Genomic DNA, 16529 nt, shown 5'->3' on the forward strand with positions numbered 1-16529 from the left:
GCATGTTATAATTCACCGCACATTCATGCATAATAATTGGTTACTTTGCATATATGCTTTCCAGGTCAAAGTACAAGTGCCACCAACTGAAAGAGTTGCGAGTTGCATTATTGCAATCATAAAGATTTAATCTTTGTAATACTCAAAATTACATGAAGATTATTTGTCTCAACTAGTAGATTCAGGGCAACCTACACTATAGCTCCGATTTATTGTAAACAGTTATGTACCCCTCCCGCAAGTGTAATTTGTAAAGTGACTAATGCAATTTCAAAAAATGCTATCTTGTGTATTCATAATTATGAGGATAAAATTGTGTAAAGTTAAAATGTTATGCAATGCACCTCAATATCTATCTTGATTGCTACAGAAATTATATCACTGTGTTTTAAAATATTGTGTTTCGATTCCAATTGTGGAGAAAGTACAATGTAAGCCGGCTCACTCCGAGTCTGTCTGGGAAAAATATGTTACGAGGAATCAATGTATGAAACACCTTGATACATGACATTTTAAGCACACAATGTTGTTACATTTTGCAATCGAAACACAATATTTAACAACTGCGCTAACAGATAAATCAACTGTTAGTTGACACGTGACAGAAGTTTAAAAAAATATGCTTCAGAAGGTCTCTATTTCGACTTGTAACGTTCTGGCACTCAGTGGACATAAAAAACATAGCGCCCTTTTAGTTAACATACAACTTGTACAAATAACAAAACAGGGATGTTCCTATATTAAAGCGGGAGGGTCGTCACCTGCGCACGCGCGGGAATTGAGTCCCAAGCGACGATAACAACACACGCTAAAAACGCAAAGACTTATGGTAGACGCTTGTTTATAAACAATGACACGCTATGGCCATCATGACGCGGGCGCAGGTGACGACTCCCTCGCTTTAAGTGAGAACGAATGAACGAGTCATAATGACCACCGAGGTCGATTTTCCCGGGATCCTCCGAGTCATCTTCCATTTTTGCTATACTTCCCTTAACGGCGATTCTTCACTGCTACTCCGAGCGGATAGTTCCCGCCTCAAGTTTCATGGCACCCAAACCTCATATATTATACAGACATTATGACTATAGGTAGTCAGTTTGGATGACACAGAATGTGATGATAAAGTACTAATACCCACAGAGTCTTCTTCAGTTTTGTACCGAGCTTAACAAATCATGCCTCGATGAATAGATAACAAGAGCCCGGAACATAAGATCTACAAGTAGCGACAGTCTATGATCGACTGAGTTGGTCTTTGGTGGCGTGCTCGCCCAAACCCAGGCTAATTGTATCATCCACACCCAGTGCACACGTAGCAGCCAGGAATAATATGCACTCATATATTTGGCGAGATGTGGTCAAACTGAGAATTGGTACAATAAATAAACGAATTTTAAGTGACATTAAAAAACTTCTGGTAAATTCATTTTCCATACCAACTTTGGTCAACCATGTCTGTTATATTTCGCCCAACGGTATTCGTTATTAATACAGCGGGACAATAAGAATGTCACCGTTCGAACATACAGGCACAATTACTAGCAACCGTGATACAACGATAACTGTTACAATGAATGCATGTCAGTTATGAATTGTGTGCATTATTTTAGTTATGAACTCTATGCCAATTGCAATCTTTTGCAATGTTTCGACCTAATTAATTATCCGATAATTATGGCACGGCGTTATAGTACGACACTTGTTCGAAAGCCATTATGTCAATTGAGTCAATTTCCGTCTTGTAAATATCCGTTTATGATTGACATAATGGAGCTGGGCTGTTAAATGAAAACCACAACCGGAAATTGTCGTCTGCTCAAACCGTTATTCAACTAAATTGTTAAATCAGGCACAAATTGTTAGGAATTTGAATTTGTTGTTAACTACTACAATAGCTCCAGCTGCAACGAGTCACGTATTTCGAGTACACCGTCTCCCTTCGACGTGATTTGCATACTCAGTCAATATGTAAAATAAAACAAATTTTCCTGGAATACACTTTGAGTTTTAGTTGTTTCTATAAGTATAATGGTATATACCATGTCAGTACATTGGAAAATAAATATTATTACACCATAAACAAACACAAACCGTATAAATAAATAAATAAATAAATAAATAAATAAATAAATAAATAAATAAATAAATAAATAAATAAATAAATAAATAAATAAATAAATAAATAAATAAATAAATAAATAAATAAATAAATAAATAAATAAATAATGACAAAACCATGCCAATGGAGACTAGTTTTCATGAGTGCTACGGGGTGAAAACGTCGAGTATTTACCCCTGGTATTTACTCACTCAACTGTCGGCATTTGCAGTTTTTACTTGGTAAAGTTAGTACGTCTTGGTATAGACGCAATCTGATTAAAATCTGATGTAGTGTACGGGCTTTAATTATTTTGGCTATAAACTTATTTTAATTTTATTTTTTATTACTTTTATTACTAATGCCCTTTATTTTACTTTGATTTTGATTTTGTGATTTTTTTAATTCCGCCCTACCTGCATCTGAGCCGATGCCTATGTAACGAGATTTCAACGAGACCCACTATCGACGATTTTAGTCAACGAATCACATACCTCCTTCTATAGCGCACATGATGACGTCACCGGGCGGACACACTCAAATAAAATGGCGGATTATACCGACCGAGAATAACACGGCTTTTCGGTAAGTTTATCATTGTCAAATGCAACGAAAGTCATTTTTATGTTAATATTGTGGCTCGAATGGTTCGACTTTAGATCGTTATTTTGCATAGTTATTCTGGGAGTGACGATTTTGTTTCCGCCGTTTCGACCGAACACCAGTGTCTTTTTCCTGTCGCCTGCCCTGGAGACGGGTGATGTTTTGTTGAAGATCGGGCCAACATCGTCTACGGTATTGAAACCGTAGCTGTAAATATTCATCAAATTGTATCATCATTTTGTACATTATACAATAACTCTTTATTAAAGTGATTGAGCTGATTTGGACTGGAATAATATATTTTTTATTGGAACACATCGCAATTGATCAGGAAATATTTTTTTGCTTCAATTTTCTGCCAGTGCGTCGATGCCGTGGGCCGGTGACCGTTATACAATTTAAAATCAGTTTGCATTGTTTACTATAGCTGTTTGCAGTGTTCTAATCATTACGATTTACTTATTTTTTTGCTTCCATTCTAGATAATTATGCTCAGTGATGTAAAATTGAAGCGATGACTGAATGAACGAACCTTGGTTGGCGAAGATGTATCTGGAAGTGTACACATTTGTTGGAAGTGAAAAAAATATTCAATGTAATGACAAAAATTGTAAAATGCTGTGGAATTTCTTTTGCAAATAAAAATATACTAGCAATTTTCTATTAATGGTTTATTCAAGTGAGCAAAATATAATGTACAGAAAGATTGCCGTAGAGTATCGCCACACTGAAAAGTAAGCAACCGACAGCCTGTATAAAAGGGGGGCTGTGATTGGCTGTTACTTATGCGAGATTTGAACGGGACTTACATAGGCGTCGGATCAGATGTAGGTAGGGCAGAATTAAAAAAAAATCACAAAATCAAAATCAAAGTAAAATAATAAAATAAAAGGGCATTAATAACAAAAGTAATACAAAAATAAATTAAAATAAGTTTATAGCCACAATAATTAAAGCCCGTACACTACATCAGATTTTAATCAGATTGGGTATAGACGGTGTGTGTAGGTCAAAGGACCTGGTACCATGAATTATACTATGGTGTCTTATACCATGGAAGTACCTTCCATGCTTATACACTGTATCTCTGTCCCTCTATGGACTGTGGTTTATACTCCCGCGTACAGAGACTATAAGGCACTGTATTCAAATAAGGTTGTTTCCGGGGTCGATCAGCATCTGATTCACATTCCACTTGGTATTCGTTCAGTATTTGCATAATTGGTGTTGGGTCAAACCATAATATAATAACTATATAGCAGTGATGCTGGGATTACTAAAATAATCTTAAAATAATGAATTTGAAAACCCGAAATCGTTCAATGTAAATAACTTTGAATAACACGTGTTTTTTTAATGAGTTGCACTTGGCAGTGAATTGGGTGAATTGATGCAAAAATCGTCAACATCGGTTATGCATAATGGCCACCCCGTATTGTAATGGTGAAGTCTAAGGAAACCGACTGATACGTACACACGGCCTTCCGCACTAGTAAAGTTTCTGTGATCGCAACCATGGCGGACATTTGAGGATCAAACCGCTGGTTTAAAATGTCTAAATTTCAACAATATTTACGACCAACAATCGGCGGAGTGGCCCTGGCATGTGCACTTGTTGTGTTAATGGTTTTCACCGGAAGCGAGACGATCCAAAAAGTGACGAAATACGAACCGATCCACGCATCGAGTAAATCAGAGCTGAATGGTAGGTACACGAAACTTAATCTTGGTAACTTTATACAACGTCAACCTTGTTTACCAATTCACAATGTTTCACCGTGTAAAGGTGGGTCTCCCTGTTAATCGTAGCAGTTCCGTTTGGACAATGCAGCTGAAGAGCAGTCACACGTCTGGACGGCGGTTCACAAATGGTCACCAATCTGATGTCCGGCATGACAGATGCGTGCTCTAAATGCCGCTAGCTGACTGCATGGTCTACATAACAGTACTACGTCCTTGTGGGCACTGAGCGGTATTGTCGGTTTCCAGACCAGATTATAAACACATACCACTCGCTATCGTATTTAACTTAACTTAAAACATGGAATACACAACGTACTCAAAACAAGGCAGTGTAAATAGATATCGCCATGGTATTTGATGTAATCACCTTGACCTTTATCCTATCAATGAAAGCCAGATAATTAACTTCCTCAAACAATCCACCGGTCGTTATATAATTACACTATTTTATTGGTGCCGACACGGGTTAACACCGTCACGTATACAGGGGTCTAGTTGTCTGGGGTCAGAACAGAACAGTAATGCTGACACGACTAAACACAATTGGTGATTAATTCATATGTTCCGAAGGCACCACTTTGAAACGTACAACACCACGCAGGAAAAAGGCTAGACTCGATTTCCAGTCTTTGTGTATCGTGTATATAATTATCGTTCCGTTGTCGTTAATAAAAAAATGATAATAACATGTATTGTCAAATGTCATCTTTATTGTGAAATATTCGTTTGAAAATAAGTAACTCCGAATGTAGGTTTCATCCTTGGGTTATTTTTCTTTATTTCATTTATTTGTATTTTTAAACTGTGTATTACTTCTGTGCATTATCTGTGCATTTGTGTGTTTAAGGTCCATGACCTGAAAGAACAAGCGTTACACAACAATAGTAAATATATTTGTTGATAATAGATTCAAAATGCGCGGTACACGGTAAAAATGGCACACATAATAATGGCGCAATGGAAATTGGTGCTCTTTTTTAGCGCTTTTAATCACGTTATCAAGACTGATCCGATATCACCGCGGTCTTTTAAAATCATTGGTTACAATCCCTGTCTATTCATACATTTATTCGCTAATATTTAATTACAAGTACTGCTTATTTGTATTTCCTCATAAATTGTACATTACAAACATGGCGTATTTATATTTATTTAAATAATAATAATAATAATAATAATAATAATAATAATAATAATAATAATAATAATAATAACTTCTACGTTACAAGTACCGCTCACTATATATGTATTTACTTGTAACGCGCGAGTTACTAGTATGCAAATGATTATAAATACACCGTGTTTGTAATGTACGAGTTGAGAGTAAATACGATACTAGAACATATATACTAGTAAATACTTGTGACCAACAATTGTTGTGACCGTAAAGTTCGTGTCGAGTCAGCCTTGATAAAGCTTTTAAATGTGCCCCAAAATATCTCGGTGTCGGATATTTGTTTAGTAAATAATGTACTACATCTGTTACACGATTCCTGAAAGAAAAAAAGTTCTTGTTTCTATTTGTAGCATTATGTCTTGTAACATGATAGTGTACCGCCTAGGTCATTCCAACTGCCATTTTCCCTAAATTCGAAACGTCCGCCCACCAACGCACCCTATGCTAAGATTCAGCTTTTCGTCTCCCAACTTCGCAAAGTGTGATCACGTGACTGCACTCTCCCCAGGACGACGCATTCCAGGCGCAATAAGTTGTCACTAATGCCCTCGGGCGCCATGACAACTACAAACTTGGATGGCTTATATCACCCACGTATGGGATGACATCCTAACGTTACACTATTCCGAATTGTTAAACTACGTCCAACGGGAAATTATTCTCTTCTCGATAATAAATTCTATATACCCTCTTTTCTTAGTAACTCATTGTTTAGGATATAAATATTTTGGTGTGAAAGCTACCTTGTTTGAAACGCCTCGCTTTCATATCACCATTCCCCGGCTTCTATGGACGTGATAGTTTACACAAGCAAGTCTGACTTTGACAACGAATACACACTGTACAATGCCGGTAGTTATGTGTAATGGGATACTACATGTTGCATGGAGGTAAAAAGAGATACCTCCATGCATGTAGTATCGACAATGGCCTGTTTTCCTTCTTTTATTCCAACAGGAAACTAAATACTCATGGATTTTTTTTCACGGAATTAGCCGTATCAAATATCAACCTTTAAATGAGGCATTGCACAAAAAAAAGCATTTCCAAATATCGCTGACATACTGTATATTTTGTTCGCTGTGAATAGAACGGCACTGTACTACTGTGCTGGACTATGTGCTGCTGATCACAAGACCCACGCCACGTTGCATTTTTCTTCCCTAAGTCTAAAAAACGTGTACACAAATACTAATAGTATATAAGTGTGTTTGGCAATATACTAAGTTTTATATACTTTTCTTTTGCTGTCTGATACCTTTTGCTGAGTTGTATTTTTCAATCAAATATAATATTCTGTGAGCGTATAAACGGAGAAACAAACAGAGACTTACGTCCCTTGTATCCGCCATCTTGCAACACCTGTGATGATTGCCACCGGTCTGGGGGTTTAGTACATGGTCGCAATGATTGAGACGCCCTTTTGTGGCAATCCGGCCTTCGCCTTTTAATGTACACATATAGTCTACATCAACGTGAGTAATGACTTCAAAATTAAAAACAAAACAAAAAACAGGTGGATTGTTGCATCCATGAAGCATACAAATATTATATACTTCTATATTACGATAATGTAGAATGACCAGGTTAGTTTACAGCCGTTAAACTAAACATGGCAACGCATATGCATATAATTATCATACAAAATGAGGCTTTATATTGGACTACTAGTATCTGTCCGAAATACTTTGTGGGAAACAATGTGCGTCTCTATGACCGTTAGCAATAAAGCGTACAACATGTGAAGCTCAATGTCTCTGAGTCATCTTAGTCTGAGTCGATTTATTATTCTACTACAAGAGTATACGAGTGCGTATATGTTATCAGATCAATATACACGAGTATGGAAAAATACAGATGACCCAGATCGCACAAATGACGTGACCAGATTTTATTTTGGTTCCATGCTCTGTGTGAGTAATATAATCGAATTATATTTTGTAAACATGCCTATGAACCTCCTTGTTTCAGATTCCCCACCATGGCTAAGTTTAGCTCAGACAGAGGATGGGGTGGAGTTCGACTCTGACTCCGAAGAAAAGTCATACGAGTCTGCCACCCATACGAATGAGCCTAATCAGCAATTGCAACTGGTGAGTGAATAATGAATTTGTATACAAACTTTACGTGTATATTCTAATATGTGTATATTCGAGGCTTGTGGGCGGTTTAGTCATAATCCGGATGTTTATTTAAAAAAAATATAATATTCACGTAAGATAAGGAAAACAACACAAATCTAAGCTGGGTAATGCTTTGACAAGATAATCTGTATGGAGAAAACTAAAAAAAAGAAATTATTAAAGTTCTGATACAATAATCATATCCCCGACAAGATTAATATAGTTTGCGCGTTGTATGATGTGTGATAACTAATGTATCGTAATGGATAACAACAGACATGTCGTGTGTTTTGTTCTGGCAATATACCAATAAGTTGCATAATTTCTATTTGATATCTTACTAATATGTAACGTATTTGACGATCCTAATATGCACGAATCGTGGAAACATATGATAAACATTCAGCAGTTTCCTGTGCGTCTGAATGTTGGCTATCATTTCTTCCTCTCATTGCGTTCGAGTTCTATTTGCTCATGTTTTTGAATAGTATTCTGGCGTAGAAGATTTTGCATAGGTTCGGAATTCCTCAAGGTAAATCTTCAAACTTGTCTCGCGTTTCCGCATATGCCATCACATATTTCACATAGGGCCAAGGCTCCAGTAAATCTTTAGGAATGAACTTAGTAAGTATATGAACATAGTCAGGGCGTCAGGCAAAAGTGTATGTTTGAGACGCACAGTATAAATAGAGAAAGCCCCCAAGTTACGATTGAGATGGCGCATTGAAAGTGAACAGCGCCGCCACCGGCATTTTATGTTTTGTCAAATTGAGAAAAAAAAACCTGCAGTGGCGCTGTTCAACATACCTTCTGCAGCATACTCGTCCAAAAGCGATAACGCAGTACCCATTCTTAAAAACCTCCTGTTCTAACATTTAGTCACCAGCGGCAATGGGTGTGTATTGCTATATAGCGTAAATAACATGTGCACTCTCAAAATATAGTTGATGAAAGAAGAAGTTACAATTAATGTTAGTGTTAGCATACTGACAATACATACGCATGTTTGGTTCACACGATGTTGCATTATTATTTAGGATCAACAACTTGCATGCATAAATTAGACAATATAAACATACATGCTACTTGTATTCAGTAGTGGCAATTTCGCAGTGCTTCAACCCTGAGACATATTTCTGGGAATCACGTGATCAGCCAATCGCTCCAGCCATTGGTTAGGCTTAGGTTCAAACCTTTTATTCAATAACATTACCACAGTTGATCGCTGACCGTAACAGATCTAGAACTGGATCAAATGGGACGTGCGTACTCTCAAATTACATTAATAAATATTTAAAGGGCGGCAGTCGTCGTGCCACGTTCTGTTCGATATGGGACTCATAGCGACGTATACAACGCGTGTAAAATACATTGTTTATTTACATGAAATTCGAACACGCGCTGCGCAACGACCACCGCGCTTTAACGACTTTGCGCAGTTCAATCTAGCAATAACGGGTTCTAATTTTGATATTTTTTATGTTTTGTATATGCAGAGCCCCCAAAGTCGGGTGGTGTATAATCGTGTTGGTAAATGTGGGAGCCGTACAGTTATTGCTGTGTTAAACAAGCTGTCTACACGCAATGGTTTCACGTTATATTCTTCAAATGTTTACAATAGAACGCATGTTTCGTTGAAAGAACAGGTAAGGAATTATTCACGCTTCCGGTAGATAGGTGAGCGGTCATATCAGCTTCCGGTTATGAACACTGTAATAATACGGGTAGGGCTGGGTGATGATTAACCCGTTTCAATTCGCGAGTGAGACGTACCTAAGTTTGGGTACGAACTACTTTGTTTGAATTACTAACAATATGTTTGACCATGGATGTACATCCATGGTTTGACCTAGCAGTACGCAAAACAGCGTGCAGAGTTTTGCGGATTTTCAGTGATTCAGTTTGTCATCTCATTGTGAGTAAGGGTGAAAACAGTGCTTGAAGTGGAACTGACGTTTGCTCACGGAGCTTTGTCGGAAGGAAATGTCTCTAATATAAATGTTGTTTTTCACATTTTGACAGATGTCTAATAGTGGATATAATATGGGCGATAATCAGCGCATTTTTTGTAAATGTTTCTCTGTGAGAGTGAATTAAAGCTTTACACAATCCCACAAAAATGACAAACAAAACTTGAGATGCGGAATTTTTACGGGAGTAACTTCGAACTACGGGATACACACAACATAAAACAAAAAAAACCTATGCTGCCCGTAACTAGAAGTTTGGTTAACTAACTTTTAATTGAACATCGAGTTGCAATTTGGGCGTGGTTTCGCAAAAGTGGGCGTGGTTACGAAACTCGATGCTTGTAACTCAGTATCCGTAACTTGAACAATTCAACATCTCGCAGAACGCAAAGTTTTAGGTATGTTTCAAATGCTATATGGATGAAATGTAAAGTATCTAAAGCATGTAAAGTATCCCTTATGTGTGTATGTATCTGTCACAAGTCTCCGAATGTGTTGGCACAAACTGTGGGTGGGAACACCATGTCATCAATAGTTACAAGGAATTTCCCTGATTCATGTACACCTAAAATTATATCATACTAGTGATATACATCCACAATCACTATGCACTCGAAAATATATCAATAGTCTGCTGTGGGCGAGTATAGGGATAGTTGGTACAAGATGATGCTTACAGTATGATGGTTAACACACAACTGGTTTATTCAGAAAGACACTAAGCTATTAAATATACAGTACACAGGATGTAGTAATTAAAGTCAAACATGATCCAGATGTCAGGCGACAGTTTAGCTTTTTATTTGATCTAGCTATTCAACTTGGTATCCGGGTTGTTACGTAATCGTAACGTAGACATCATGTCTGTTCCCGACATCTGCTTTTCACAATACCACGTTATCGCGAATAATATTACGCTAAAAAAAACGTATGCATGTCAATTAGGCTTGATCGCGTCTTTTAGAATGTTTTCAGATCCGATCGCGTGCATTCATAATTTTGCTAGGGGTTTACATTATTTGTTTCAATACATTCTTTTTTTTTTATATTCCAGATTGATATAGTTAACACAGTTTCTTCATTGAAACCACCGTATGTTTACCAACGGCATTTTCATTATATCGATTTCCCCAAGTAAGTGTACAATTTGACAAATTGACCATTTCTATGAGTGTAGAGAGGGTATGATGTACGTTTTGTTGGATATAGCGCATTTTATTCAAAGGGAAATTTGCAAATATCAAGGAATAACCTAGATTTTTAGCTCCGCTGTCGACTTTGTCGAGCGGAGCTTATCACATGAGTGATTGTCCGTCGTCCGTGTCAATGTTTTACTTTTTCGACTTCTTCTTGAAAACTACAAGCCTGAATGCTTTGATACTTGGTGTATATGTACCTTGGGTAAACCTCTCTCAGATGTGTTCATTTCATGATGATATCTTTGATTCTCTAATTTTGGTGAATATTTTTGTCATTTTTGGTAAATAGTGATATTTTTGACTTGTTAAAAACCGCAAGTCCAATTGCTTTGATATTACATATATAGATGCTACATGTGAACCTTTCTGAGATTTGTTCATTTCGTGATGATATCCTCAATTCCCTAATTTTGGTGAATATTTTTGTAATTTTTGGTAAAAAGTGTTATTTTTGAATTATTGTTGAAAACAGCAAGTCCAATTGCTATACATACTTATACATATTGTTCATTTTCTAATGATATCTTCAGTTCTTTAATTGAAATGTGCCTTGCTAACAGCGGAGCTATCTCAGCCGAGAGGCTGCTTGTTTTAGGAATATACTGTTTGAAATTCTAGTATACTGGACACAATCCAGTAAATAGTGACCCACAACCTAACGTTGTGAGCGAGTACTTCCCCTCTTCATATGCGATATCACGTATGATGTAGGTCGCCCGTACATCTAAGAAAGACGCGCTACAGTATACATTCTGCACTGTACTGATAATGGTGTGTATCATTGCGCCCTCTACGAGGGTGCTAGTTCAAGGCACCCAATCTCAGATTGTGAAGAAGCATTCCTAAGCCGCGAAATGTTGTATGAATTAACAATTGTTTTACTTTTATTCCAGATTTGGAGCAATACAACCAGTTTATATTAATATTATTCGTGACCCAATCAATCGCTTTGTATCAGGATATTATTACAAAAGATTTGGTGATGCGGATAACCAGAAATACATGAAGAAATCTTTCCCTAGCAAGAATATGGCGAGTTGACCGAATATTATATTTTATATCGCACATGTTCTGTATTGTAGTTAGAATAGGTAAATTGTTAGTTTTACACGGCAGCAACTATCGGAGGTGAACTATTGCTTCTTCCCGGCAATTAACAGGGGATTGAGTCCCTTGTGTTGACTGATTGTAATGCTAAACCATCGCGATACAACGTTGAGTCTGTGGTCTCATTTCACTGTGTTATTTAATGCTTTGCACCCCGTCGTTGTATAGCGATACTAGTATTAAGATTCGGATAAGATCTTCATCGTTTAGTATTCGTGAAATGTCCAAATTTCAAGCTTGGTGGCGGATTTATTGCGTGCCTGTAACCCAGCCACACCCTTGAAAAAGGGTACCTTGACTTTTTTGATATCTATCTTCAGTCAGTGTCTTTGAAGAGTTTTGAATCTGCTCACTTGTTTTAGTTGAATAATTTCGTATACTGATCTCCTATTTCTAGTCGATCTGTTAATCTGTCGCAGTACTTTTTCATCCTCTTAAATTGTTATCAGACCGCGGACACTTTGTTGAGTCAGGAAATGAAATGCCACATTAAGAAGGCAATAGAGGGCGTGATTTCGGCCCTATTCGTTCACATGGCCGGGCCCAGTCCCGGTCCTATCTGAGCTCAGCCTCGAGATTTGTCTGAGCCGAGCGCGCTTACACGGCGATTTTTGCTGGCTCCATTAAAATGCTGTCGTGTAAACGAGGTAATTGTGTAGCTTATTTCGTTGTATATAATACACTATTCTAACATATGTAATTGATAATCTTGAAACTTAAAAAAGATCAGGATACGTTATATGAATGATTAACAAAACTGGTATGCGTTATGTATGTAACCAAATGTATATTATTGTTCATACAACCTCAAAACATCGATCATTCGAAAGCGGTTGAAAATCGTTAAAGGGGAACCAATGGATTGCACCAAAGAGTCATGGGACACTATTGTTTATGTTGTTTACAACGTTAATCTATTTTTTGTTATCCATTGTTATTTTAATCCGGAAAGTAAATTTGCTGTGAGATTAGGCTTAACTGGAAGTGCCCCTTCAAGGTATTTTATTAATCTGAACACCTATTCCCAAAAGCAATATCCCCAGACAATGGGAAATGTATTTACTCATTCAGAAATTATTTTTGCATAACATTTAATTTTAATAATACCGGTATTGCTAATAAATTGGCCCACGTAACTGAGCAGTTATTAGCACAGAGACACTTCGAAAAAATGCATAGATTCCAGGTAAATTTGACAGTAATTCACTCATTTTTCGTCTTACATTTGCGCTACAACACATTTTATTGTTAATTTCACCTAGACCGTGGACGAATGCGTTTTGTTGAACAAAGAAGAATGTAGCGATAAGAAATTGTTTTATATGATACCTTTCTTTTGTGGTCAGCATCCTTATTGCTCGTAAGTAACGTAACTTCAAGCGCGGTAGTCGTCGCGCTGCGCATGTGCCACATGTGTGTTGATAAACATTGATTTTCCCACAATTCAATGCGCTCTTCAAATGGAAATCACAAGTGTGAGATTTGACCTGGGCGCGACTTGCACTGATTACCGCCGGTGACTTCTTCGATACCTTCCAATAACATGAAAATTACTTAATTAAAGCTTGGAAACGTCTCAATTCGTACTCGTTGATCTGCACAACAGTCAAAGTCGCCATATTTGTTTATATGAGACCCATATATCTTGCACATGCGCAGCGCGACGACTACCGCGCTTTAATAATAATACAAATAAGCTTGTCGGTAGATTTATCCTGACACAAGCGAATGAAACAGTTTTGATGATCGAAATGTTTTTTTAAACATATTCTAATGAGCTTAACTAATGCACAGATGGTATGAACATTTATGTTTCCAGGACACCGTCCCAGCTAGCCTTGGATAGAGCACTGTCAAATTTAGATAAGCGGTTCTTGGTCGTAGGCTTCATAGAAAAAATTGATGAAACTATGCAAGTTCTTGAACAGCTATTGCCAGATATCTTTGGAGGCGCTGTTGAGATTCTCTTACATCCAGGTAAGTTATTTAAAGGCAATCCTTTATCTCATTGTTAATTCCGTCCGTGTGTGTGTGTGTGTTTGTTTGTACAGATTCATTTCGCGGATTTTAAATACCATTAGATCAAATGTGGCCATTTTGGCCCCCAGTTTTGCTAAATTATGACACTCAAATTGTCCAGAGCCGTTTCCCGGAAATAAACAGAGCGATTGCATTCAAACTTTGTAACAAGATTATTTATATTGGGTTACAGATATACGTCATATTTTTTTCGAGATTCGAACAAAAATGGGCGGTTGCCGGCCGTTTTGTTTTTCTTCATGTCTATGCCGACTCCTCACTAATATATCGTCTTATTCTGTTGAACGTTTTTACACATACCCATAAATAATACAGTAGGTTGTGGTATATTGTGATTAGATAAAATTTGTTGATTTGGTAGTCACTTTGTCTAAAATTTTAAAATCACAGTCTGTAAACGGAACTGTATCTCGGACATGAACAAGACGATTGTATTCAAAATTTGTTCCAGGCGCATGTCGTATTTTTTCAAGATTGGAAAAAAATGGTCAACCGGCTAAAATATTAGAGAACAAAAATAGCCGATGGTCATTGGTAGTCTTCTTTAATCTTTTAATGTTTTTGTTATGTTTAGTAAAAAAATGCCATTTTCACTGTTTAACTAAATTGTATACATTTCGCCCGTCTATTTCAGTCGTACTGAAATTTATATACACATGCATGAACCCTTTTGCACATGTGACTTTCACTGAACACAGAAATAAGACCGCTAAAAACACGAGACTGTGCATTGTCAATATCTATTACCTTTTAACGTGGACAACAAATATATTGTAATTAACAACAACAAATATTGAGATTTAAAAAAAACAAACTGTAATCATTATTTATGCATTAAATATTTTGCAATACAGGACATTTAATATTTCCATCAGAAAATGTACGCAAGAACGAGATCACACTGTCGTAAATGTACTTTATATTTTCAGGAAAAAAACACATGGCGAGTCAGATTTGCAGCGGAACTGTTGTATGGTTATATCCGAGAGACCGTTCAACGCTGTTTTTTTACTTGTTTTTTAATTTCATACAACACCGACTAAGTCGCATTTTACCCCTAATTTACATTTACAGGTGCATTTTCTTTCTTTCCCGTAGAAACGTCCGCCAAGACAAATGACACATCGTCGAAAAACAAAATCCCGCCCTCTAGTCACGTAAGAACAATACTACGCGACAGGATGAAATATGAATACATGTTTTATGAGGCTGCATTATCGCGATTTACATATATATTGAGAAAACTAGGGATTGAAAAAACAAAGAAACGTTGGTGATGACATTCTATAATGAATTCCACGTGATTAGTGGAATATGTGTCCAATTGGATGGGATGCTGCATGACTTTGTATATAGTTTATTGCATGAAGGCAAATGTGTCATTGGTGCACGAACAGCACGTACAAAGATACTTAACTATATCAAATAAGATGTACAAAGATAGAGGTGACATAGACTCAAACCATGTCGTGCAAATCGATAAGAGGCCGATAGATATCCGACTGATGCATGGTGAGAGTACTCGTTCGTTGATGTCAGCAGCGGGTCGTTCGATGATCATCATTACAGTCACCAAGTAACTACACACTTTTCAGCAATATTTTATATTACTCTCAGTACACTCAACCTGTCGCCCTAACACATCGACAGGATACAAACCGATTTATTTCCATTAACTAATAAATGGTGAATACGATAATTTGCGCTTATTATTTTTATATCAATAACTGTTAGCACATGCATGATGCGACAAGCTTATTTATTTTCGTCTAGCAATAACTCGTGCCTAACAATCTCGACATACTTATTTTTTAATACTGAAATATTACTGAAAACAGGAACAAACCGAGAGATCGCAAGCAGTCTATTTTTTTTCTTTTGTTATGCTAACGTCACCAATGATTAGTCAATCATTTCGGGAGCACCCCTCCCCGATGCTAGCTTGGGTCGAATTAGCATATTAAATTTGGCCACCTTCTCGTGCCCCTTTAACAAAATTACTGATAACCCGGAATAATTACATCAGGTAGTCTAGCGGTACCGGTATAATGTAGCAGGACCAACATTTTAGTTTCGTTCGGATGAACTGCAATAATCATGGGGGTGGGGTGGGGGCTGGCTAGTATTGGCTATGTTGAGTTACCAACGAGTGTTCTTAGCAAAGTAGACTGCACATAAAAAGCATTCGGTACAGATCACATTTATTGATAAATATATTCTTCGAAAAATAAAAGTATTTTTTACATATTATTTCCATCTGTCTCGTTGTTTTTGCATGTTGTTTTGTCCCATGTTATGTTCAATGTGAAAAGTCATGACTCAAGTATCACTATGAAGCTATATGCTAGTGATGAGCATTTCTGGTGATCCACGCAAAACCTTCTAGATTAGAGTCTGGTGAGGTTCGCGTATTTTATCTATATTTTCCCCAGTTTTATGGGCGCTAAAGGATAAAGGAAATACACA

At 37.0% G+C, this 16529-nt stretch overlaps 1 protein-coding gene and 1 long non-coding RNA gene across 2 annotated transcripts; both read left to right on the forward strand.

The window, feature by feature from the left end:
- The first annotated feature begins 2490 nt into the window (after positions 1-2490).
- Positions 2491-3312, forward strand: LOC144357352 (uncharacterized). The gene is made up of 2 exons (XR_013421643.2): positions 2491-2686; positions 3187-3312. It is a non-coding gene; the product is annotated as an uncharacterized LOC144357352 (long non-coding RNA).
- An 868-nt stretch (positions 3313-4180) lies between these two features.
- LOC100370491 (uronyl 2-sulfotransferase-like) lies at positions 4181-15573 on the forward strand. The gene is made up of 8 exons (XM_006811437.3): positions 4181-4409; positions 7596-7717; positions 9244-9393; positions 10772-10851; positions 11810-11948; positions 13286-13383; positions 13843-14000; positions 15162-15573. The coding sequence occupies exons 1-8, from the start codon at positions 4256-4258 to the stop codon at positions 15338-15340; spliced, it is 1080 nt and encodes a 359-aa protein (XP_006811500.1). The 5' UTR covers positions 4181-4255; the 3' UTR covers positions 15341-15573.
- The last annotated feature ends 956 nt before the right edge of the window (positions 15574-16529 follow it).

This window comes from Saccoglossus kowalevskii, chromosome 11, assembly GCF_978046115.1.
Source record: "Saccoglossus kowalevskii chromosome 11, keSacKowa6.1, whole genome shotgun sequence".
Classification (NCBI taxonomy): domain Eukaryota; kingdom Metazoa; phylum Hemichordata; class Enteropneusta; family Harrimaniidae; genus Saccoglossus; species Saccoglossus kowalevskii.